This window comes from Scardinius erythrophthalmus, assembly GCF_964197995.2.
Source record: "Scardinius erythrophthalmus genome assembly, chromosome: 9".
Classification (NCBI taxonomy): domain Eukaryota; kingdom Metazoa; phylum Chordata; class Actinopteri; order Cypriniformes; family Leuciscidae; genus Scardinius; species Scardinius erythrophthalmus.
In genome coordinates this window covers 10,510,182-10,534,305 of record NC_138229.1, presented here as the reverse complement: position 1 = coordinate 10,534,305, position 24,124 = coordinate 10,510,182, and the positions used below count along the sequence as shown (strand labels likewise).

Here is a 24,124-nt window from a genome sequence, read left to right as displayed (position 1 = left end):
CACCCATTCCAAAACAAGGCGTCTGTGGATGAGAGTCCAAAACAAGGAATAGTGATGAGACGATGAGTGGAAGGAGAATTTTTAGAATGACACGACACTCATTTATGACACTTCATTCAACAACAACAACAGCTTGTTCCTCGCGTTATACGTCATTACGCCATTTCACTGCACAAGTGCAGTACTTTCCAGTTTTGGTTTTCAATCTGATTAAGTTTATATGCCCTCTCGATCAGATTAGAAAAGGATTAATCCACCCCAAATTAAATTTTAATCGAATTTGGCCAATTCATTCCGACTGACGTGATTACATATGACTTTTTTATTCCGACTGTGCTAGTAGTCTGATTACTATCGGATTATTAGGGTCTATGTAAATGCAGCAGTGTCACATGATCCTTTAGAAATCATTCAAAATTTGCTGATTTGGTGCTAAAGTAACATTTCTTATTATTATCATAGTTGAAAAAAGTTGTGCTGTTGAATATTTTTGTGAAAATAAATTGTGATACTTTTTTCAGGATTCTTTGATGAATAGAAAATTCAGAAATATGTCCATAAATTATATTAAATCAAAATCAAAATGAATTAGACACACAATCACATGGTATGTTACCTCTATGTACGCTGTATCATTGTTAGCATCTTTTATGAGAGGAAACCACTCTCGTGGGGGTTTAGATAAATGTTTGGTGTCAGACAGCACCCAGAGCAACTTTGGCCAGCCTGAACACACACACACACACACACACACACACACACACACACACACACACACACACACACACACACACACACACAAAACTGGTAAGGATAAAAACACACATATATCTATAATATATAATGTTCCTCTGTGAAGAATTGTGTGCAGGAGGTTGTAACAAATATTATGATGTCTCTGACCTTTGAACTGCATGACATCACCACTAGTACTCTTGGGAAGACCTTTATGACATGCATCGCTGGTCAACGCCACGGCAACCCCACAGCTACCCAACAGGAAACCAATTTGTTGACTACCAGCATCCTTTGAGGGGAGAGAGCAGGAGGACACACCTCAGGCAATTTCACAAGTTATTTTGGTAATTATAACTCATTATTAAATCTTCTGAATATGTGCAGTCCTGTCTAACCTGATGTATTATTGCTGGACATTTTTTGCAGTAGAAATTACCTTCTTTGTAAGTGGTACTTCAATTGGGACAGGAACAACTTCAGCCAAGAGACAGCCATAAAACGCCACCATGAATGCTGCTGGGTCATTATTGGGGTAAACCAAAGCTACCTACAGTAACACATATACACTTCATTCTTCACTGGTTCTTGAATATATGTATGTATTAATGTCTATATCTGTCAGCATCTATTTGACAGAAACAAATAAAATAACTTTTTTTTTTTAATGTCTTTTTTTTTTATGGCAAAGCCAAATTTTCAGCATCATTACTCCAGTCTTAAGTGTCACATGATCCTTCAGAAATCATTCTAACATGATGATTTGGTGCTCAAGAAACATTTCTTATTATTATCAGTGTTGAAAAAAAGGTGTGTGATACTTTTTTCACGATTCCTAATTGAATAAAAAATTCAAAAGAACAGCATTTACTTGATAGATATCTTTTTAAATGTCTTTACTGTCACTTTTCAATCCAATAGAGCATGTTTGGGATGTGGTGGAAGAGGAGATTCACATCATGGATGTGCAGCCGACAAATTTGCAGCAACTGTGTGATACTATCATGTCAATATGGACCAAAATCTATGAGATATGTTTCCAGCACCTTGTTGAATCAATGCCACGAAAAATTAAGGCAGTTCTGAAGACAAAATGGGGTCCAACCCGGTACTAGCAAGGTATACATAATAAAGTGGCCGGTGAGTGTATAAGACAAAACATAAATACAACCTAACCACTCACTTACCCTGTCTCCAGTGTGGATGATTGGTTCTTGTTTGGTTCCCAGTTTGTGGAGCAGGTTATAGGCCAACTTCAAACTCCTAGACCAGAGCTTACCTACAAACATATAAACAAAGAGATATAAACATATATCCACAACCAAACAGAATTAAACCAAATTAATGCCTATGAATACATATGTGTGTGTACCATATGTAAGCGTGTATGGTTGTTTGGCATTGCTGTGCGTAGTGGTCAAACAGGGGGCTTTGGGTGCAATGGCTCCCCAGCGCAGAAGGGCCGCCTCCAGGGAGGAGGGGCAGTTCTTGAGTCCGACGAGATCTTCTCCTTGTATGGGAGTTGACTCCGCCCCCTCTGGGCGTGGCAGAGAGGGATCAGGCTGCTGCACTGCATATGGCAAATGTTCAGATAAGGTTAGCAAAGCATTTGCATGTTGATGAGACCCATGTTTAACTAAAAATTCTTCTTCCATAAAATTGTGCCATCATTTACTCGCTCATGAGATCATCATGACATCAAGACAACACAAGGGTGAGTAAATGATGACAGGGTTTTAATTTCTCTGTGAACTATCCCTTTAAGCACTTCACCTGGATCTCTGCAAAAATAGCTAGATCAAATTAACTTGTTCTGTGCAGGGTGTGGAGCGTTTAATCTGAGAGTAATGAATTTCAAGACCTTTGACCTACAGCAACTATGGAAGTGTAAGAAGCGTTTCTGTGAACTGGTGCAGGGTGGGTATTTAAACATCTATATCTATAATATTAATCATTTACGTTTACAGTTATATTCATCTTTGAAATCAAACAATTAGGCACAAAGATAGTGGAAACATTTTAACCTTCAAGAAGTTCTTCAAAGTCCTCCACAAAGAATTCTCTCAGGGGTCTTCGCCTGGGTCGCTTCAGTGTATTAACTAGCTGCTGGATCTTTGCCGACACACGGCTACTGACAGGCACACCTACATTTATGCATATTTGCAATTACACTACAAATACAAATTCTCACAATGGTGAGAATGAGAAAACACATTTTGATTAAATAGTATTTGTTTTGTAATTTTAAACTCATTTCATTACATGCACACAGAATAAAGTTTACAAATACAACTAATAGATACCAAACTTGATCAGTTCAGAATAAATACACATTTAAAAAACAGACCCCTGGACACACGCACTCACCATCTCCTGTCTCCATCAGCTCAGCATTGCCATATTTGGGTGGGGGCCTGGTTATCATGGCGACCTGTGGGCGTTGAAAAAATATGGGGGCGGGGTCTGGCATGTAGCTGGTGATGTCAGGAGGGGCCGACAGACTGTCTGCAGTACACAAACAAACAGGATATCAGTATAGTAAAATACAGCATGACAAACCATTTACCCCAAAAAATGTGATGGTCTATTATCAGTGAGATGCAAAAGTGCATGAAGATAAAAACAAAGGTGTATACATATCAAACAGTGCTGTGGAGGAAAAGTTAAAAGTAAACTATCTAGTAAACTAACTATACTAGTGAACTATCCCTTATATGTCAGACAAGACAAGTGAAACACTGACCCTCAGAATCCAGAGACGACCATGGGCGATCTGATTGGTACTCATTGGAGTGCCTGCCAACTATTCCATTCTCAGCAAAAACACCCATTTCTCTTAAGCCCCGCCTTTTCAGAGACAGATGAGACATCGGGCCAACTGAGGGGAAAAATTGAAGGAGAGAACAGAAGGCTAAATTATAGCATTCTATAGCTGATTGGCTAAAATTGGTTGGGCAAATTGAACAGATTGGCTGAATTGAGTTGAGTGGAAAGATTTGATTGGCTGAACTTAGTTGAGCAAGAGAAGCCAACTGGCTGAAGTGAGATGGTCTTGATAAGGGAATGAAGTTTAAAAGAGATCCAGATCAGATGCAACAAAATTTATTATTATTATTTTTTATATGAAGCATGAGCATGAGGAGCTGATTGGCTTGCTTTTCCTGTCTATATGCTTGCAACAATATTCAATCTGTGCCAGATATTAGTGAAAGCAAAATTGGAGTTGGTTGACAATTTATCACATGACAGATTCTCAGTATCTGTGTTTATTTGCTGCCATGTGAGTAAATATGCATTCATTCTTACGGCCGTATGAGTGCATGTTGGTCTCTGCGAGTCGGGCTGCATTGGCAGAGCTGTTGCTGTGCGACGACGATGACGATGATGTTGATGGTGAGCCATGGAGTGCTCTGCTGATCCAGGAGTCCACGCTGACACCCCCCGCCCTCCCCAGAGACCCCTCAGCGTCAGAGCCAGAGGACGAGTCTGGAGAGACACACAAATACCCCTTTTCCACCAAGGCAGTGCTGGTGCCGGTTCGGAGCCGGTGCCTACTCGCGAACCAGTTCTTTGTGTTTCGACAGCCAAAGAACCGGTTCTCGGCCAGGAAAATTGGTTCCAAAGCGGCACCAACTCTTTGCTGGACTAGAACCGTTCTTTATCCACGTCATGCTGGAGGCGGGGTTATTGTTGAACTTCTTCTCGAACGTAACCTCCGTCCGAACAGCACAAATGTGTTCTAAACGTCTTGTTCTGACCCCAATATAGGATCGCAAAGCAAGGAGAAACATTTGCAGAAAGACGATGTATTCCGCCATTGTAATTGTTATGTTTGAATTTGGCGCAAGTGTTTCTAGGAAAGCTAAAGGGGGTCGCACACCGGACGCGCAGCTCAGCTCAGCGACGCGCCGCGTCTTTTAAATTTGAACGCATTATTCTCTAGAAGTGTACACACACCGGCGGTGCCTTTCGGCGTCTGTCCGCGGCGCCCAGCAACGGCTCAGGACCGTGTTCAAAATCCTGCCGCGCAACAGAGCGCCATTGAACCGACGTTACATAGTTTTATATTAAATTTGCATGTGTCTCATATCGTAGTTAATGTATACTGACTTCACCCTGTGCTGCAAGTTTTATATTCATTTACAGAAATCAGAAAAATGCTGATGTTATTGGATTTTCAGGTGGTGTACACCCCCTTAAGACGTAGCCTATGGCAACGTACACAGTGATGACGTCGTTCGCTGGGCTCTCTAGTCAGTGGAAAAACAAACAGGTTCTGAGAAGGTTCGCAAGTTGAACCAACTTTGAACCAGCACCAGTTCCGAACCAGTTCTTTTTTGGTGGAAAAGGGGTAAAAGAGAGAACAGTCTCACACACACACACACTCTTACACACCGGCTCACACACACACAAACACACGCACATCCACACACCTGGAGGTGTGTATGTGTCCATGGAGGTTTGACCGATGAGCGACCGCCGCTTGGATGGCAACAGCACAGCCATCTTTCTCTCACTGTGTCGCTCCAGCGCAGCCTGAACAGCTTCTGAGTGAACATCTGACAGAGAGAGAGAGAGAGAGAGAGAGAGAGAGAGAGAGAGAGAGAGAGAGAGAGAGAGAGAGAGAGAGAGAGAGAGAGATTGTATAAGTACATTTACAGTGCATCATGCTGAAAAGCTTCTTATGTTTATGTTTGTGTGGAATAAAGTTCAGTAGAGTTGCTCTTTTTCTAGCCCGTTCTGAGATTTATTTAGGGAGATTATTTATTCAGTGGTTTATCCATATAGGAAATAATGCCACTGGCACAGATTACATCTAAACCCAACCACATGTTCCGCAATGCTGAAGATACATGACAACCTTCTAAAATGTATTTATTACAAAAGAAGCAAAAAAAAAAAAGTCTTGAAAGACATTCAATCATATTTATTTTTGGAATTTTATTTAGATTTTTATTGTGTATGTAGTTTTGTTTTAATATATATAAATTAAACATAGTATTTTATTAACACATACAGTTTATATAATAAAAATACACAGTAACAGAAATTAATGTTTCCATTGAGGGGCAATATTTGTTCCATTAAATTGACTTTCAGGGTAATTTATACCTTTATAAAAGACAATATTTTTCAAACCTCATTGAATGCATCGCCTTTTATGTCAAATGCTTACATTTAATCAATAAATTAAATATGGTTCTAATTGAATTTGATTAAAATTAAGAAATTGCAATTACAACTGCATATGCAAATGTAAACTGCATAAATTGTTATGAGATTAATAGTTTCAATAAAAAAATTAATATAGAAATTCTGGAGAAAAAAAATGAATTAACTTTTAAATATGAAACTAAAACTGCTGGTATTTGTTCAAACAACTGGTTCATTTAGGAACAGAGCAAGTCACTGTCTTTATGAGAGAATAACTGAATCTTTCATTAGACCAATTCGTTAAAAAAAAAAAATATTTACCTCGTTTATTGAACAGTTGTTTAAAATCAATATAATTTTCAATTGTGCTTCTATTCAGAAAAAAACAATCTCTTGCTCGTGTGATATTGCTTAACTATATTGTATGTTATTAACATAAAAAACAATAACTCATTTTTATTCATTTTGGTGGCAATTTTGCCTCAAGAGTTACTTTTATGTCTCCTGAAATCAGATTGTGTGTCTGTGTAAATCTGTGTCTTCTAGCTCACCTGAGCGGTAACGTTCATCCCTTGAGCCAGTGGACCGTCGCCGCTGATAACGGGAGGATGAGGAAGACGATGAAGATGGTGTGACAGGGATGCGGCGTTCTGCCCCTACAGTAAACACAGAGGGACAACTGTAGCCAAAACACAATAAACACTAGGCTGCTGTGTAAAGCAAGGTATGTGTGTTACCTGGTGTTTGAGGTAGGTAAGCTTGTAAAAGTTTGGATCTTTTCTTCTCGTAGCCCTTCTGTGTGATGTCACCTGAAAAAAAAGAAAAGGTAACCATTAACCAAACTAAATTGCCATCATTGAAGCTTTTCATCAGGCACTGCAGTTCCTCATGGGCCTAGAAGGCGGATAAAAATGCCCTCCAAGATGAATTTAAGATGGATATTAGCCAATCACTTCAGAAGTTGGTTTTAGACACAACATGGATGGAGCATCAGCGAACTTCAAACAGTTAACAAATGGGCTTGAGAGGGCGTTCAACAGAAAATTTCACTGTCTTGCACTAATTGGTGTCATCACAGAAGTGAATTCTGTCATATTTCCAAATACCAGAGGAATATTGAAGAGGGCTTCATGATTAATCGAAATAGAACTACAATATGGCATAATGTGATAAGCCACGGCTTGACGGTTTAAGGTTTGAACATGAAGAAATTAAGATAGCCATAAATATAAATATTGCAATTTTACATTGTACTAAAATACACCATTTATCTTAAATACTATATTTTTTATGTGAAATATTATAATTTTACATTTTTTGTTTAGTAATAATACTAATTTAAAAATATTGTTTCTTCTTATTATTATAACACTTTTATTATTATTATTATTATTATTATAAAGTCTTATTGTATTTTAAATCACAACAACAATTCACTTTTTTCTCCAAAAATCATGCAAGAGAGGCATGTATGTGACCAAGTGTAAATGAAAAGTCGGATAGTAATATGATTATTCAAAAGGCAAGTCATGAAGTGTAACTTAATACCCCTATAGACCTCTGTGTGCAATGCAGCTGTATAACATTACATTATAATGTAATCTCAGAAAATCAACACAGAATACACAGTGGAACACAGAATTACTGACAGAAGCTAAATGCTTCTCAAATTAATATTTTAAACTCTGAGTGTTTTCCCAAATGACTGTGTTGACTGAGTTAGTGTGGCTGATGGATACAAGTAAACAAACACAAGTGTAAACATGCTGCGTGCCTGCATCCCAAAATAATATCACAAATGATATCCATGACAACATAGGTGTGGTAGCCCCCCCAGAGACCCGCAGGAAATGAAGACATGGAGGCCCTGTTCTCATGAGATTCCTCCTCTATTATGAACATCAGAGGGAGCGCGAGAGTGAGAGAGAGAGAGAAAATCTGAACTTTAAATACATTTCTGCATTTAATATAATGAGAAGGCTTGATTGTACACAGACCTGGAGGGGAAAACCAGAAAACGTCACACCATAAACTGGGTTATTAGGTCAATCTGCACAGAGCTTTACATAATATACGTGCACAAAGATAACATAATATGCATATACTAAAACCTGAGCAAATGCACACACGCATAATCAAATCAAATCTAAGATAACATATGCAGTCTCATGAGTGCTTGCGCATACATACGCACAACTGAACACAAGCTCCGTGGCCACTCTATTAGATATGGCTGCTTCTCAAAGCAAACCAAACATGTGGCTTTTAATTCCATTTAGTAAGCATGCATATATCATTGCGACGCTTTAGTTACTTTCGGGTTATCGGATCATTAGAATTGCCACGTAATGGCATGTGATCTGAGCAAATGATTGTGGGAGGATTGTTGATGCAAGGTTTCTCAGAAACAGTTGACCTCGTGGGATTTACATGCTTGGGCTCAGAGAGAATGCTGTGTGAATTTAGCCAGATCTGTGAGAGAAAACACCTTAATAAACAGAGCTCAAAGCAGCCTACAGTACAGCTCTCTTTAAAACACTTGTGCAAATAGGGTCTTCTGAAATGCACCACATGTCAAAGATTAGAGCAGTAAAAGGTCCATGCAAGATGAGCCTTTGGAATCACTAAAAGTGGGCAAATAAAGATTTGTCTTAACTCCTTGAGGAAAAATAAAGAGAAAATGGCTGACCTGGCTATGTTTTAAAGTATTTCCATTGTTAGCTCATCTCCATTTGGAGAATGTTTGTCTTGGGCTGGGTATTAAAAGAAATGCTGCAAAAGGCTCTGGAGCGATTCTGTAGCCAGATCAACCTGTAATACTGAATGTCCTCCAGTATTTTCTGATGTCAGGTTTGTATCTTTTACTCTGTATTTCTGAGCATTTGATGTTTTGTATTCATTATCTTTGAATTGATTATGTAATTGGCATGTACATTTACCTGACTAATACTAAATTGTTACATTTGAATTGATTCTGACTTACTCTGAAATGATTAACTCTAGTAGATTATGTTCACAAATCTCCAAAGTCTAGTTCTGAGTGGAGCATAGGGCACAATAACTCTTTTTAGAGATCCGGCTAACACATGGCACTGGTTCAAGTGTACTTAGACTGTAAAAGCTAAAAACTAGGGAATTTCCATTTAGGACAACAAAATGTTGATTGAACAACCTAAATAGGGTGAGCCTTACCTCTGTTTATTTGTAATGTTACTCTAGCTAAGTGTACATGGGAAACCATGCATGACCAACCAAGGTTACCTATAGAGAAAGTAATATTTGTTGGATTATATCTGTAGTAGTGCAAGTGACCTCTGACTAGAGATAGTGTTGCTTTATTCAAGTGTATACTGATCTATAGGGACTGAACAAAACACTTTCAGAGAGCGCAAGCATATGAGCAGCCATCTAAATAGTACAGTCAATTACCTCTGTCTAGTGACCAAGACTGGGAAGTTTGTGGATCTGGATAAAAGAACGGTCAGCGCGAGACCCTGAGCGACATTTGTATCCGAATGAACGAGTACAATAAGAGCTAAATATAATCAAATGTCTAGATAAATTATTATATAAATGGTCAATAATCAGTTGGCATTCTAACCAATTGGTATATCATCAGCGCCTATGTTTTCTGCATTAAATTGATCAAATTTGACAGTAAGGACATGTATAATGTTACCAAAGATTTAGATTTTAAACAACTTTGAAGTTTCTGTTTATCAACCCATAAAAAAAATATATATTATTAAAGAATTATCTAACATAAAGAATTAAGATTTTATAATCTTGGCAAATCTGATCTTCTAAAGCTCTATAGACTCAAATAAAACTATTAATTTACAAATCAAATATCACTACTTCTCCCATGAACACCAAGAGCTAGAGCATGCACAAACATCACACTTGACTTGGATTTTCATTTGGCCCCAAGGAATGCTGCTAGTGTCTTGCTAAATCCAGGTTATATTCAACATCTGGGTTGTTTGGGAAGAGAGAGGGTCCTACCCAGCAGTAGGAGGACCTCAGCTTGTAAAATCTGGTATACAGTCAAAGTTTCTGAACTGCTGTGTCCCGTCAGAGAGTTCGGCTTGCAGCAGTGATCAAGAAAAGAATGGCATGATATGTTTTATAGTCATTCAGACTTTATCTGAAGGTGTGACAATCATCTGGACCTTCAACTGCTCAGATTATTGATTTTGGATGATTAAAAGTGTACAGATTGCTTCCTTTTGTGCGTTCAGGGAAACTCTAGACATTGTGTCTGGGTTGTTTAACAAAATGATTAATCTGAGTGTAACTGGAAATGATGATTTGCCATAATCGCTTGTTTCAGCTCTAAAAAAAGATCAGTAATCATGTGAAATGATGCATGACGACCCTTAAGTAGACTATCTTCAATCATATAATTGTGATAAAAACTATTACATTTGAAACATGAATGAACCCCAAATCCATCCATTTTAGGAATTCCTCAATTCATGAAATTGCATGATATTTCTGTCGTACAGAAGTTGACACCTCTGAACTTCGGTATCTGGCTGATGTTCTGCTTCTGCAGGTTTCTTTTTTAAAGATGTAAGACTAGCAGGTGAGAGCTTAACCACCCAAACTAATGCCAACACCATCATAAACAGAATGATAAAACTGTATGTAGGTCACGTCTTACACAAACACACACACACTGCTCTGAGATCGCCTGAAGCTCAAAATGAATGCAAAAGCATGGAAATTAGGGGAGAACAGAATCATTTAGAGAGGCAGAGTATAAAATTCCTTCTAAAACAACAACATTAATGATTACATCAACTTTTATAAAACTCCATTAATAATTGTAATAATCAAAGAGAAATGGCTGATCTCTTTGAGGCAGTAAGCTGTACACGTGTATATATATGTGTGTGAGAGAGAGAGAGAGAGAGAGAGAGAGAGAGAGAGAGAGAGAGAGAGAGAGAGAGAGAGAGAGAGAGAGAGAGAGAGAGAGAGAGAGAGAGAGAGAGAGAGAGAGAGAGAGAGAGAGAGAGAGAGAAATGAATAAAAATAGCATCATGACAGGCTTTTGGACAGCTGCAGTTGTGGAGAGAGTAACTTCCCATGACAACCCCCCAATAAACACACACACACATATCAAGTATTAAAGGTTATGCATCTAGTTGTTCACTTAATAAACATTATGAGGCTAAACATTACAAACGGACACTCATAGAGCTCATTTACGTACAACAAAAAATATTTTTTGGTCCATTGGAAAGAACAGTAAAACATGTTAATTTGTGCCATTTCTACATTTTTATTAGCTTAGTGAATGTAGACTTGAATGTTCAAGAATGTTTCCCAACCAGGGTTTCCCAAAATTGAGTTGATAAAAAGCTAAAAATGACTAAAATCATAAAAATGTAAAACTGAAATAAAAACATGATTTCAAAATAAAACACTTACTAAAAAATTAACTCTTAATTTGTTTACCTGCATGTGACGTGACCATTAACCGACATCACAGAACTATTAACATGAATCAATGTGTTGTAAATGACCTAAATATTTTAGGCAAAAGGGGTTTGGCTGACAAAAAAAAAAAAAAAGTTTGTGAATCCCTGACCTGGACAATATAATAGAAAAAAAAAAAGAAAAAAAATGAGACTCGCATCTCTTCTAAAGATGAATGAAAAGCAGCTTCTCTCAGCCAAACAGACCTGCTTCACACTGAACGGTCCATCTGCTATACCGGCCATTGAAACTACAGTACAACAAACCCTGTTTGCCAGCACCTCAACATTCACAGAGTCTGTGCACGGTAAACTAGAACATTCATTATTCAAATTCATGGCCGAAGCCTTTCTTACCAAAAATGGCTAAGTAGATAGTGTGATTACTGAATCAGGCAGCAAAAAACATATTCAAAACACAACACTACACCAGGAAAACATTAAAGCATTACAACAGCAAAACAAAGACAAGTCGAGCTACTAAATCTTGTTTTAGGCTTCAAACTGCCTTGGGCTGCAACACAGAACGACTTTGTTTGTGGTACAAGTAGACAGTTGGTTATGAAAGCAGGAAAGGTAAGGGCGAAGGGCTTGCTGATAGTTCAGTCAAGGTGAATGAAAGTCCTGGAAACGGAAACTTGTCTTAAAGGAATCCTTTTGCCATTATTTACTCACCATCATGTTGTTCCAAACCTGTAATTTTCTTCTGTGGAACAGAAAAGATTCATTTTTAGAATAATATCCTGGCTCTTCATTTAAATATAATGAAGGTGAATGGGACTAGGGCTGTCAAGCTTCAAAATGACAATAAAAGTGATCCATACAACTCATGCACTATAGTGCAAGTCTTTTAAAGCCATAGTTTTGTGTGAGGAACAGACAGACATCATTATTATTCATTGAAAACCTTGAATCTCTACTATTGCTTTTGTTGGCACATTCATGAGAGAAATAACAATGTCTGATTCTTATTTCTTTTTTAAAATCAAAACTGTCCAGTTCACAAAATAACACTAAATTATTCATTTGCTTCTCGAGTAGTCAAGTTCACTGACAGTTCATTTTCTCAATGGTTCATTCCAGTCGCAACAGTTAACAGCCCACTGGAGGGTAAGATGTCAGTAAATTACTTGAATTTAAGTCCTTCATCATTTACTGTAAAACTAGTATCATACAGCTTCAGAAGACTAGGAATATGCTTTTTGTGATACTTTTAAGTGGTTTTGTCTCCTTCTTGAAAGCTCCATTTTAAAGTCATACAGGTCTGGAACGATGATTTCTCTTGAGGTGACGAAAAATCACTATAAACTAGGTGAACTGCATAATCTCTGGGCCTCTAACAATGATCTGAAAATATGACCTGCTCAGGACGACCTTCCAGTAGTTCAAACTGTCATGTTTACTAGTACAACATGGGTAGCACAGAAACTAACCCACAAGCCTGAAAATGACCAACTGTAATTGAAAAATCAATTCAAACCGGTTTCCCCACTATCCATTGTTCGGTCAGTCAGGTAGTCCTCCCCCAAACTCGTGCCATTGGTTGAGATAACGTTGCTAAATCAGGCCACTCAAACGAAGAGTATTGTTTTGATAGAACCATAGAGTTTACACACCTCAGCAAGTAAACCCACAAATGGTTTACTTAAGGTTTCTGCACATTCAACTGAGAAAGTATTAATGAAAAATCTAAAAATAACACACTTCACATTTAAAGGGTTGGTTCACCAAAAAATGAAAATTCTTTCATCGTTTATTCACCCCTATGTCATTCCAAACATGTACGACTATCTTCTGTGGAACAAAAAGGCTTTGAAGAATGATCATGCTGCTCTTTTCCATACAATAAAAGTGACTGGCTTTCAAGCTCCAAAAATGACAAAAAAAGCACTATTAAAAGCATAATAAAAGTTAGGGATGCACGATATATTGGCTACCATATCGGTATAGGCCGATACATGTTCATTTTTGATGTTATCGTTATCGACCCGATTAAAAAATGTGGCCTATATATATCAAAGTCGATAAATAATTGATTATTTCCTTCAGCTGAGACACTTCAGATGCCATGATGGTTTTAATACGATTGGACTCACTTCAAGAAAAGGAAAATACAGTTAAGTGCAACATGTCATATAGGCTACATAAAATTATAATGAGAACATTATAATTGTGTGCTTTGGACATGGCTTTTAATGGTGAGGTGTTTGTTTTTGTAATCAGGCTCTCTAAAAATTTGGATTTCAATTTATCGGCTATCGGCTTTCAAATAAAATAAGAATTATCGCTTATCGTATCAGCCAAAAGTTCTGTATCGGTGCATCATCCCCTAATAAAAGTAGTTAATATATAAATATATAACAACATATAACATGCAACATAACGCATGTTGTGTAACTGTATATTGGATCCGAGCATAAACTCTTAAAGTGACAGCAGTCTAATATTCCTGCTCGACTAAAATAATTCCTAAAATCACTCTGCTCGACTGAATAATTTTTGTAACTTTAATTGTAAGTGTAAATCTGCATTTATTTTTTACAATGAAGACTATCCAGTGTTATTTTACATTTGATTACTTTAATTTCTGTAATATATCACACCTGAATACTAGCCTACTGTTAGACCCACCTGAAAAACGTAAAGCCATGTTCATTTCATAGCTCTCTTTATCCTATTGCATTTATTTGTACTGTTGTTCGCAATTTGTTCTTACTTTATTTTCTTACTTATTTTACCTGTGTTTTTTATGAAAATAAAATTAAGGATTGAAGAAAAGTAGATTTTTGTTTGTATATGCTGCCAATTATAGTTCTTAAAGAAAATGGCAGAAATGGCAGGTCACACTTAAAAAAAAAAAACGGAAATCATAATCGGCCAAGAAAATTGCAATCAGTGAATCTCTAAAAATGTATTTTTATTGCTTGTACAATGAGTTTTGCTGTAACACCAGGATGCCCCGCAGACTCCCGTCTGCAAACAATGATAATTGTGCCAGTAACCTCATGTATACTATATACCATACTGACACCTGTACGCACAAGTAAAAAGTGTCACTCTAACACACACCCATATTTACACACACTCCTGTTTGCAATAATTCTAATTCTAGAATATACAGAACCAGATTATTTTGTTAGAAACAAAACAATCCAGAAACAGAAAAAGCAACATTTCTCTTTACAAAGTAGTCATATTATCGGTTTGATAAAACTACGACAGACACTTGTCAGTTATCAAAATCAGACCACATAAATACAAGATTATATTCTGCATGAGTGCATTAGTGTAAGTATATGTTACTCTGATCAGATGAAGACCCTAATCCTCCAGAATGACTCTTCTGCCCCCATAAGCCTTTGTCCGCAGAGCCAATCTGAACACAGCATGAGAGACTGTGAACCAATGAAACGATTGCCTGTGGCAAGAAAGCCAATCAGATGAGAGCATGCGTGGAAACTAGGCCAGAAGCCAAAGCAACAGAACAGGGACAACAGATGCCCCCATCCATACACACAAATAGGATATTATAATATACAACAAGCTTATGAATGCATGTCACCCATGCTAATTTATTCAAGCATATTTAACGTTGAATATATGCACTATGAAAAACTGTAGTCTGAAGTATACAATAAAAAGCTCCAAAACATAATGCATTTTGGGAAACATCTCCCCCTTAAGTTTCCTGGCCCACTTCATCTGACCGGGTCTGGAGTCAATGGGAACATTCTGAACTTCTGAACTGTTTGTGTTCGAATAAACATAATGATGGATTATTTAAAATCTGATTGAAGTACACAAAATAACAGAACGCTGTCTCGTGCGCACAGGGACGGCAGATGTGGCCTAATAAGGGGAATCATCATTCTCTGGGTCTCTCTGTTAGGAGAAATGATGCAATCTACATGAAACATAAACCACAAAACACAGACTCCCTTCTGCAAGAGCTGGCCATGCGGCATCACTTTCTAAATCAACGGGATTAAGTCCCCACTCATTACAGCAATGGTGTGACATGCTACATTAAACATGCTACATTAATCTAAAACTGTTTTTTTTACTATTTTCCCATTTCTCGTATAAGTATTATACAGGCAGTTTTTCCTTTTTTATACAACTTTACATTTATTGAGATATTATGTAGATGATTATTGTAATGATACAGTGAGTTTTTTTATATGCAATAGGAGTCTGACAACAGCCAGTATGATCTGATCTCACCATCATCAAGTCCATCTGTGATTACATGAAGAAACAGAAAAAACTGAGACAGACTAATAAATCCAGAAAAACTGCGGCAACATCTCCAAAACAATTGGGGGGAAAAACAACAACCTGCAAAGCTACAGCTCGGTGAAAAGTTTTAGGCACTTGTGAAAAAGTGCTGTAAAGTGATAATAGATTACTTATCAGCTAACTTATTAACTAAATGAAATCAATATGAATCTGTAATCCCAGATGGACTCTAATTCTAATATTGTTTTACAATCATATACAGTTAACTTAATACAATCTTCTTTTATATATAGATGATGTTTCAATGATTTTTCTTTAATGAAGTGAAAAATATAAGTGAATATTATGGAAACAAGCTATATTTTTAAACTCTTCATATTTTTTCACACAAAGCATAAACATCTGTTTATACACGAAGAAATATAGCTTTAATATAGGTTCAGTTTAAAACCTTAATTGTTTACGAAGGATTCCCTCACAAGGGGATCCTTATATTTTTAAGTTTGAAAACCCTTGTCAATTAAGGCTGATCAAAATTCATGGTGGTCAGAAAAACTGTCCCCATGAAAATGTTGTTTTTATGACTATCATGAATTTTGAATACTTACTCCTTTGATAGCTTAAAGTATGTTTCTCATACGTGTGTGTGTGTGTGTGTGTGTGTGTGTGTGTGTGTGTGTGTGTGTGTGTGTGTGTGTGTGTGTGTGTGTGAGAGAGAAAGAGAGAGAGAGAGAGGAAGAGAGAGAGAAAGAGAGAGAGAGATGCACTTCACGAGCAAGCGCATTACGTGCAAAAATACACAACAAACAGGATAGCCAGATGAATATTATCCCAATGCTTTAAACACACCAGCTTCACTTATAACCGATTTACGTGCCCTATATATTCACAAAGGCGGTGGCCGTGTTATGAACAGTTCACTGGAATGGAGAACGGAATATATGAGAGAGAGAGAGAGAGAGAGAGAGAGAGAGTGAGAGAGAGAGAGAGTGTGAGAGAGAGAGAGAGAGAGAGAGAGGGAGAGGGAGACTTTAAATTCCAAAACACACATCTTCCTTCATACACCCAAATAGCAACGTATTAAAAACGTCATTAATGTCTTATAATACGCATTTCTTTCCTCATCCAACCAAGGTCACCGGAACCGCTCTGTCCGATTCTGCAAATGTAAACACGCGCTCACTTAAATCTGATACATGTATCGAGCTCGCTGACCCGTTCATCCCCACTTTCTCCCTTTCCCGTCGTTCACTTTCTCCCTCTCTGACCGGGCAAACGGGCAGCTACTCACCCTCTGATAGCTCCAGCTCGAGCTCCGCGAGCCGCGCGCGCACCTCCAACGGCAGCGGTAACGAATCACGGTCTGCCATTGCGACTCCAACACATCCGAGCCTCAGCGTCTCTCTGTGTCTCACGAGCACACGGTGTCAAACGTGTATTTCACGGTGCAAAAATAGACCGCATGAGTGTGAGCGCGGATGGACAGCGAGGAGAAGCGTTACAGGAGACCCGTCATCACCGGTCGGTTTTCGGTTACGCTCGGCTTCCTTCTGATTCCGAATTGTAAGTGGTGCACAGCAGCAGCGAAGCTGCCCGTGTTTCCACTGCGGTGCCACTGTGCCCGCTGCTGCCGTCGCGCTCACGTGACCTCGGTGCTCGTTCAAACGCAGAAGAGAGCGACAGTGCGCGCGCACCGACCATAACGGATAGCGACATCTGTGTGAAGATACAGTGCCATTAAACACGCCCCGGGTGAAATGCCTCAATAGGAGTTATTTTGAAGAAATTCACATCTCATCACAATTCAGCCCCATTTTCACTCACTTAATTGTATAGTTACAGAACTGAAATATTTACTTAGGCTAGCCTATCTATAGAGAGGAAATATGCCAACTCGATCTATTTACGCAATGTTAAATATTTTATTTTGTTAATGTTTTAAAGTTAATAATTGTTGTTTCATTTTATTATATGTTTTGTATGATATATTAGGCTACTTTACTAGTTTTTACAGGACATAAATGAAGAACTTTTAAAATATTTAGAGATGTTATGATGCCTCCTGCTGGTGCGTGGTAGTATGACATTAAAGCAGTCAAATCACAGAACGAATAGTTCATAGTTAAAATGTGCATCTGTTACTCAACTGGAGTTAGATTGCTTAATAGGACAAAGTCTTTATTTTATTTTCATTTCTGCATTTTGGCTTTTATCCAAAGCGATTTACATTGCATTAAAAAAAATCGAACATCCTGATTCATTTGTTTTTCATGTATTTCTACGTGCCTCTCATCTTTCTCTGGACTGTTAATATAGTTTGATACACTTTTCCAGCTCCTTGAATAGATGGTACACTCCAAAAATAAAAAGAAAGCAGGATAAACATCTTCTGGCATGTTTGCACTGATCTCAGTCAAGGAAGCAGGGATCACTGGGATTACACACACACACACACACACACACACACACACACACACACACACACACACACACACATACTCCCTCTCTCTCTCTCTCTCTCTCTCTCTCTCTCTCTCTCTCTCTCTCTTTCTCTTTCTCTCTTTCTCTCTCTCTGACTCACTCACTCACTCACTCACTCACTCACTCACTCACTCACTCACTCACTCACTCACTCACATATGTATTTTTAAGTAAAAAAAATATATTTGGCTTTTGAAATTATGTCAGTTTGGTCAGTTAAGTTCTATTAAGTGCATCGATCCATCATAAAATCGATCCATCATAAAAGTGCTCCACACGGCTCCGGGGGGTTGATAAAGGCCTTCTGAAGCAAAGCAATGCGTTTGTATAAGAAGAATATCCAGAAGTATCTTCAGAAGGACCGCCATTCACTACCATTATAAAGCTTGGAAGAGCAATGCTATTTTTTAATAGCCTAACCCTGATTGTGTCCTCCTGAAAGAAGATATCTATAGGCTAAATCTAGGATGACGTGAGGGTGAGAAAATCAAGGGATAATTTTTGGGTGAACTATCCCTTTAAGGCTAAAGAAAGATCCAGGCAGGATTTGGATCTATACAGTTTTATTACTTGTGGTAAGCAAGTCATGCACACATTTCAGAAAGCCTGCCTACCCTAAGAAACACACAACATGAAGCCAATAGCCAAGAACCAGACAGTATAACCACCTCAGAGAAGCCATAAAACAGAGTGCACTGTGCACATATGTGCAACATGGAGTTCTGTGGAAATCTGAAATTAAACCTTTAAGGGCATGATTGATGAAAAGTAGGAGGTGGCTATCTTTATACAGATGGTACTATTTTAGTAACAATAGCTGGAAAATTAAACAAAGACTGTACAATCACAGAAGAACATGAGGGTTAAATGAATAAATAAGTAAATTACAAACAATGTCTTAAATGCTTAGCTCTAAAAAGAAGCACAAGAACATGTTTGGACCAATCACAGGGAACTCATTTACATATACACACCTCGACAGTTTCACTTGGAACAGTTGACTTTGTTTTAGACAGAATTGTGGCATTAAATTAGAAAAGAATATGTCTAAATGTTTTTGTTCTTTACATAAATTATTTTATCTGTCACAGTTTTTTTTTTTTTTTTTCTCCAACCAGAATTGAGAAGTATTTCTCCCTGGTGAGGTGATACAAGGATCTCACAAACGCTTCATCGATCGGAGCGGTAGGAAGTTCACTGTAGAGGTTACAAACTGGGTGTTAATCACTCGTCCAATCACCTCGGGGAAGGTCTGAGACAAGAGCCAATCGCTGTCCTCGCAGGACATCGTCTGAACAGATGAGCGAGTGCACAGGAAAATGGGTCAAACGCGGTGTTCACGCACAAGACGTTGGTAAGCAAAATAGCGAAACAACTGATGCGATCCCCGTGGACTTGGAAACACTCGCGGCTGGCGCAATGAGTTCAATGTGTGAACCAGTACAACATGCTGGAACCCAATTCAGACTACTCTCCCACCGCTATTTTATCTTATAATAATATAAAATATTTATACATTTAAAGAACACTGTCCGCTTAGACAATTAGTTGTCTTCAGTTATGGCGGTATTGTGTGTCTTTTTTATAGACTAAATAACACTGTTCCAAGTTATTTTACTGTTCCAACTATAATTTTTTCACACAAGGATAGTTTTCAAACCACAAAAGTGACAAAATTATAGCAGGCTAACAGTTCGCTGCTCCTGCCCTAAGGCCCATTCACACAAAGAACGATGGATGCCATCAGTGCCAGTCCTCCCTATACGCAAAGTACCCATGTTGCGTAGGGCCCCCGAACCACCAGGGGGCCACCTTGATCTCAAGAATAAAATAGGAGTGTGTTTTAGTTTAAAAAAAAAAATATTTTGGCTTCCAACGATTATGAAAACATGATGCCTTTATCCGTTCCTTTCCTTTAAAGCGGTGCGCTGTCACCATACGTAACATTCAAATCAGTCGAATCATGTAGGCTGACGTCACGTGTAAAAGCGCATTGAGCTGCAAAAGAGACGCTGTTCATAAGGTGGCTTTCTGCCGCGCGATCCGAGATGGAGAGAAACACAGACAAGTACAGGCTACTTGGGCCTCTGGTGTATGCCTTAACGGAGAAATCCAGTTATCATGGAAATCCATTTCATGCATATCTTTTTTTCCCAGTTTTATTTGTCCTATTGTTTTATTGTATCACTAAGCGTTTCGAATCACTGTTGTTGGTTAATAGTGAAACTGCTCTGAAAGATCGGATTAAGAGGTTTGGGGTCATTTTGGGGTTTATATGAATGCACTGACAGGGGCCCCCTTGACAAAGTTTTGTTTAGGGCCCCCAGAAGTCTAGATGCACTGGATGCTAATATCATTAGTTATAGTTATCGTTCTTTGTGTGAATGGGCCTTAGGGCAGGAGCAGCGAACTGTTAGCCTGCTATAATTTTGTCACTTTTGTGGTTTGAAAACTATCCTTGTGTGAAAAAATTATAGTTGGAACAGTAAAATAACTTGGAACAGTGTTATTTAGTCTATAAAAAAGACACACAATACCGCCATAACTGAAGACAACTAATTGTCTCAGCGAACAGTGTTCTTTAAATGTATAAATATTTTATATTATTTTAAGATAAAATAGCGGTGGGAGAGTAGTCTGAATTGGGTTCCAGCATGTTGTACTGGTTCACACATTGAACTCATTGCGCCAGCCGCGAGTGTTTCCAAGTCCACGGGGATCGCATCAGTTGATTCGCTATTTTGCTTACCAACGTCTTGTGCGTGAACACCGCGTTTTGACCCATTTTCCTGTGCACTCGCTCATCTGTTCAGACGATGTCCTGTGAGGACAGCGATTGGCTCTTATCTCAGACCTTCCCCGAGGTGATTGGACGAGTGATTAACACCCAGTTTGTAACCTCTACAGTGAACTTCCTACCGCTCCGATCGATAAAGCGTTTGCGAGATCATTATATCACCTCACCAGGGAGAAATACTTCTCAATTGTGGTTGGAAAAAAAAAAAAAAAACTGTGACAGATAAAATCATTAATGTAAAGAACACCAAAATTTAGACATATTTTTCCATGTTTTTCTGTGTTTTCTGATTTAATGCCACAATTCTGTCTAAAACAAACTATTCCAAGTGAAACAGTCCAGTGTAGAGGGTGGGTTACCGTGGGTATATGTAAATGAGTTCCCTGTGATTGGTTCAAACACTACGATCTGACGTCTTTTTTGAGCTAAGCATTTAATATGTTGCAATTAGCTATTTTATTTATTTAACCCTCATATTCTGTCTGTTTTATCTGGTGTCTGTGTATTTGGTGTTAAAGTGACAGCAGCCAAAATAAACCCACTGCCCTCTCTGTCATTTGATGTTATTCAAACAACAAAAGAAAACGAGAGAATCATTCACTGCTCTTCACTGAATAACATTAGTAACTTAATAAAAATCAATTCTGTATGAATTAAATGTAGATTTAATTCATACAGCAATGTTTTATTTTATTTATTTATTTTTTACACTTGATTACTTTATTTAATATCTGTATAGTAGACTATTATTAGTAGTAGGCTAAATTGTTCATTTCATGCATATCTTTTCGGTTTTATTTGTCCTATTGTTTTTTTATTACTAAGCGTTTCGAATCACTGTTGTTGGTTAATAGTGAAACTGCTCTGAAAGATCGGATTAAGAGGTTTGGGGTCATTTTGGGGTTTATATGAATGCACTGACAGGGGCCCCCTGGACAAAGTTTTGTTTAGGGCCCCCAGAAGTCTATGCACTGGATGCTATTATCATTAGTTATAGTTATCGACACAAAAACATACCATAACGTCCTGTTTATTAAGCGCACGCTGAGTCTGCAAATGCTCGAGTTCTTTAAATTTGGGTTGGATTATGATTGGCTGTCAATGACTTTTTATCGTTCATCAACTAAAAAAAAAATAGTTCTGAAAGTGATTCCAACGATTTCGCTCTTCGGTTTCTAAATTTGTATTACAATGCGCTAAATAAACCCACAACATTTCGCATCTTTAAAAAAAAATGCAAATGCAATTTATAGGTTTACAGATGACTAATAAATTACAAAATCAGGGGTTTGTTTGACTTTATCGTAACGTCAATCGAAAATTGCTGACACAAATTCCCTTAAAAACCTTGATTCCCTAAGTCATTGAATAATTGAGCAGATGGTACAGTTTTAGAAACAATAACAGGAAAATAAAACATAGACAATCACAACAGAACATGAGGGTTAAATAAATAAAATAGCAAATTACAACATATTAAATGCTTAGCTCAAAAAATACGTAAGCATAAGATCGTAGTGTTTGAACCAATCACAGGGAACTCATTTACATAAACCTACCTCGACACTGGACAGTTTCACTTGGAATAGTTTGTTTTAGACAGAATTACGGCATTAAATTAGAAAACACTGAAAAACATAGAAGAATATGTCTAAATGTTGGTGTTCTTTACATTAATGATTTTTATCTGTGACAGGTTTTTTTTTCTCCAACCACAATTGAGAAGTATTTCTCCCTGGTGAGGTGATATAAGGATCTCGCAAACGCATCATCGATCGGAGCGGTAGGAAGTTCACTGTAGAGGTTACAAACTGGGTGTTAATCACTCGTCCAATCACCTCGGGGAAGGTCTGAGACAAGAGCCAATCGCTGTCCTCGCAGGACATCGTCTGAACAGATGAGCGAGTGCACAGGAAAATGGGTCAAACGCGGTGTTCACGCACAAGACGTTGGTAAGCATAATAGCGAATTAACTGATGTGATCCCCGTGGACTTGGAAACACTCGCGGCTGGCGCAATGAGTTCAATGTGTGAACCAGTACAACATGCTGGAACCCAATTCAGACTACTCTCCCACCGCTCTTTTATCGTTCAACTGGAAAGGTTCTGAAAGTCATTCCGACGATATTGTCGGTCCTTATCGGTACAGTGTGGACTTCCCTTTTCTTAAGAGTAGAAAAGGGAAATAAATCCTTTTACTTTTTATATAGGCCTACAATAGCAAACACTGTTGAAAAAGGATGGATACAATTTTATTACAATGCCATGGAGTTGGCATGCTGTAACCATATCAACAGTTTGCTGATCCATCATCAACAAAAATGCATTTATTATTGCTTTAACATGACTAATCACAAATCAGTGTTTTGTTTTTCAACGTATCAGTTGACTATCTAAAAACGTTTTTCGTGAGACTAATATCGGACGAATTCCCTTAAAAACCCATTGAATAGCCAACTGAGCACAATAGAAATGTCTCTATGTCTATTGACGGTCACTTTTCTAAAGGCAAATGCCATAATATATTTGTATAGAGGCTATACTAATTTAACTTTTGATGGCACCGTGCAATCCTTTAACTGAAAGAATTTAGGCTTCAATTAGGTAAGCTATCATAAGAATTTTTCATCTGTAAGAATTTACATAATCTTTTTTATTTCGTGTCATGACAGTGGTGACTGTTACTATCGGCTATCATATTAGGCATAATACCAAGTTAGCACCGTTTTACCAAGTGGGTAACTATGGTTACCACCACGGTAAATCTTCGAAATGACAATAAGCGCGTGGCTCCGGGTTTATCATAGAACAGTTACCCAAACGACTTTCCCGCTGGAAACAACCTAGTCGCCCACATTTACTCGCCGTCTTAATATTCATTCACACTCTCAAACGGTGCTTTTGATTCTTCTGTGAAGGCTGGCTGTGTGGTAATGTGTGTTTCGTGCATTCACTGCTCGGTGTTCCAGTACCGCGCCCGGATGGAAATGTGTCTTCCGGGGAAAAGCTGCTTTCAGCAAACGAGACACCGAGCACATCACGCCACACAGCCTGGACATCTGCAGCTTTCAACAGAAGCTTGTGCCTTTCTAAGAACGCAAGCGGTTTGAGACCCAGATCTATGGCCAGACCTATGCGTCCCAGAGGGGAGAAGAGCCGTGGAAAATCTGATAGAGACCCGTAAGAGCTCAACCTCGAATTTTGCTATTTCATTCTGATCTTAGTGCCGTCATTC

The 24,124-nt window shown here is 38.1% G+C and overlaps 1 protein-coding gene across 1 annotated transcript in view; it reads right to left on the bottom strand.

Moving 5' to 3' along the window:
* dip2cb (disco-interacting protein 2 homolog Cb) overlaps window positions 1-17,252 on the bottom strand; it is a 34,291-nt gene extending 17,039 nt beyond the window's left edge. Inside the window, exons 1-13 of the mRNA XM_081374215.1 lie at window positions 16,903-17,252; window positions 6,627-6,698; window positions 6,441-6,545; window positions 5,169-5,294; window positions 4,042-4,221; window positions 3,479-3,613; window positions 3,103-3,240; window positions 2,760-2,879; window positions 2,108-2,305; window positions 1,923-2,014; window positions 1,175-1,285; window positions 904-1,027; window positions 617-726 (exon numbers count right to left, since the gene is read on the bottom strand). Coding sequence (XP_081230341.1) covers window positions 617-726; window positions 904-1,027; window positions 1,175-1,285; window positions 1,923-2,014; window positions 2,108-2,305; window positions 2,760-2,879; window positions 3,103-3,240; window positions 3,479-3,613; window positions 4,042-4,221; window positions 5,169-5,294; window positions 6,441-6,545; window positions 6,627-6,698; window positions 16,903-16,981 — 1,590 coding nt within the window. The 5' untranslated portion in view covers window positions 16,982-17,252. The remainder of the gene's footprint in view (window positions 1-616; window positions 727-903; window positions 1,028-1,174; window positions 1,286-1,922; window positions 2,015-2,107; window positions 2,306-2,759; window positions 2,880-3,102; window positions 3,241-3,478; window positions 3,614-4,041; window positions 4,222-5,168; window positions 5,295-6,440; window positions 6,546-6,626; window positions 6,699-16,902) is intronic.
* Window positions 17,253-24,124: the final 6,872 nt, after the last annotated feature.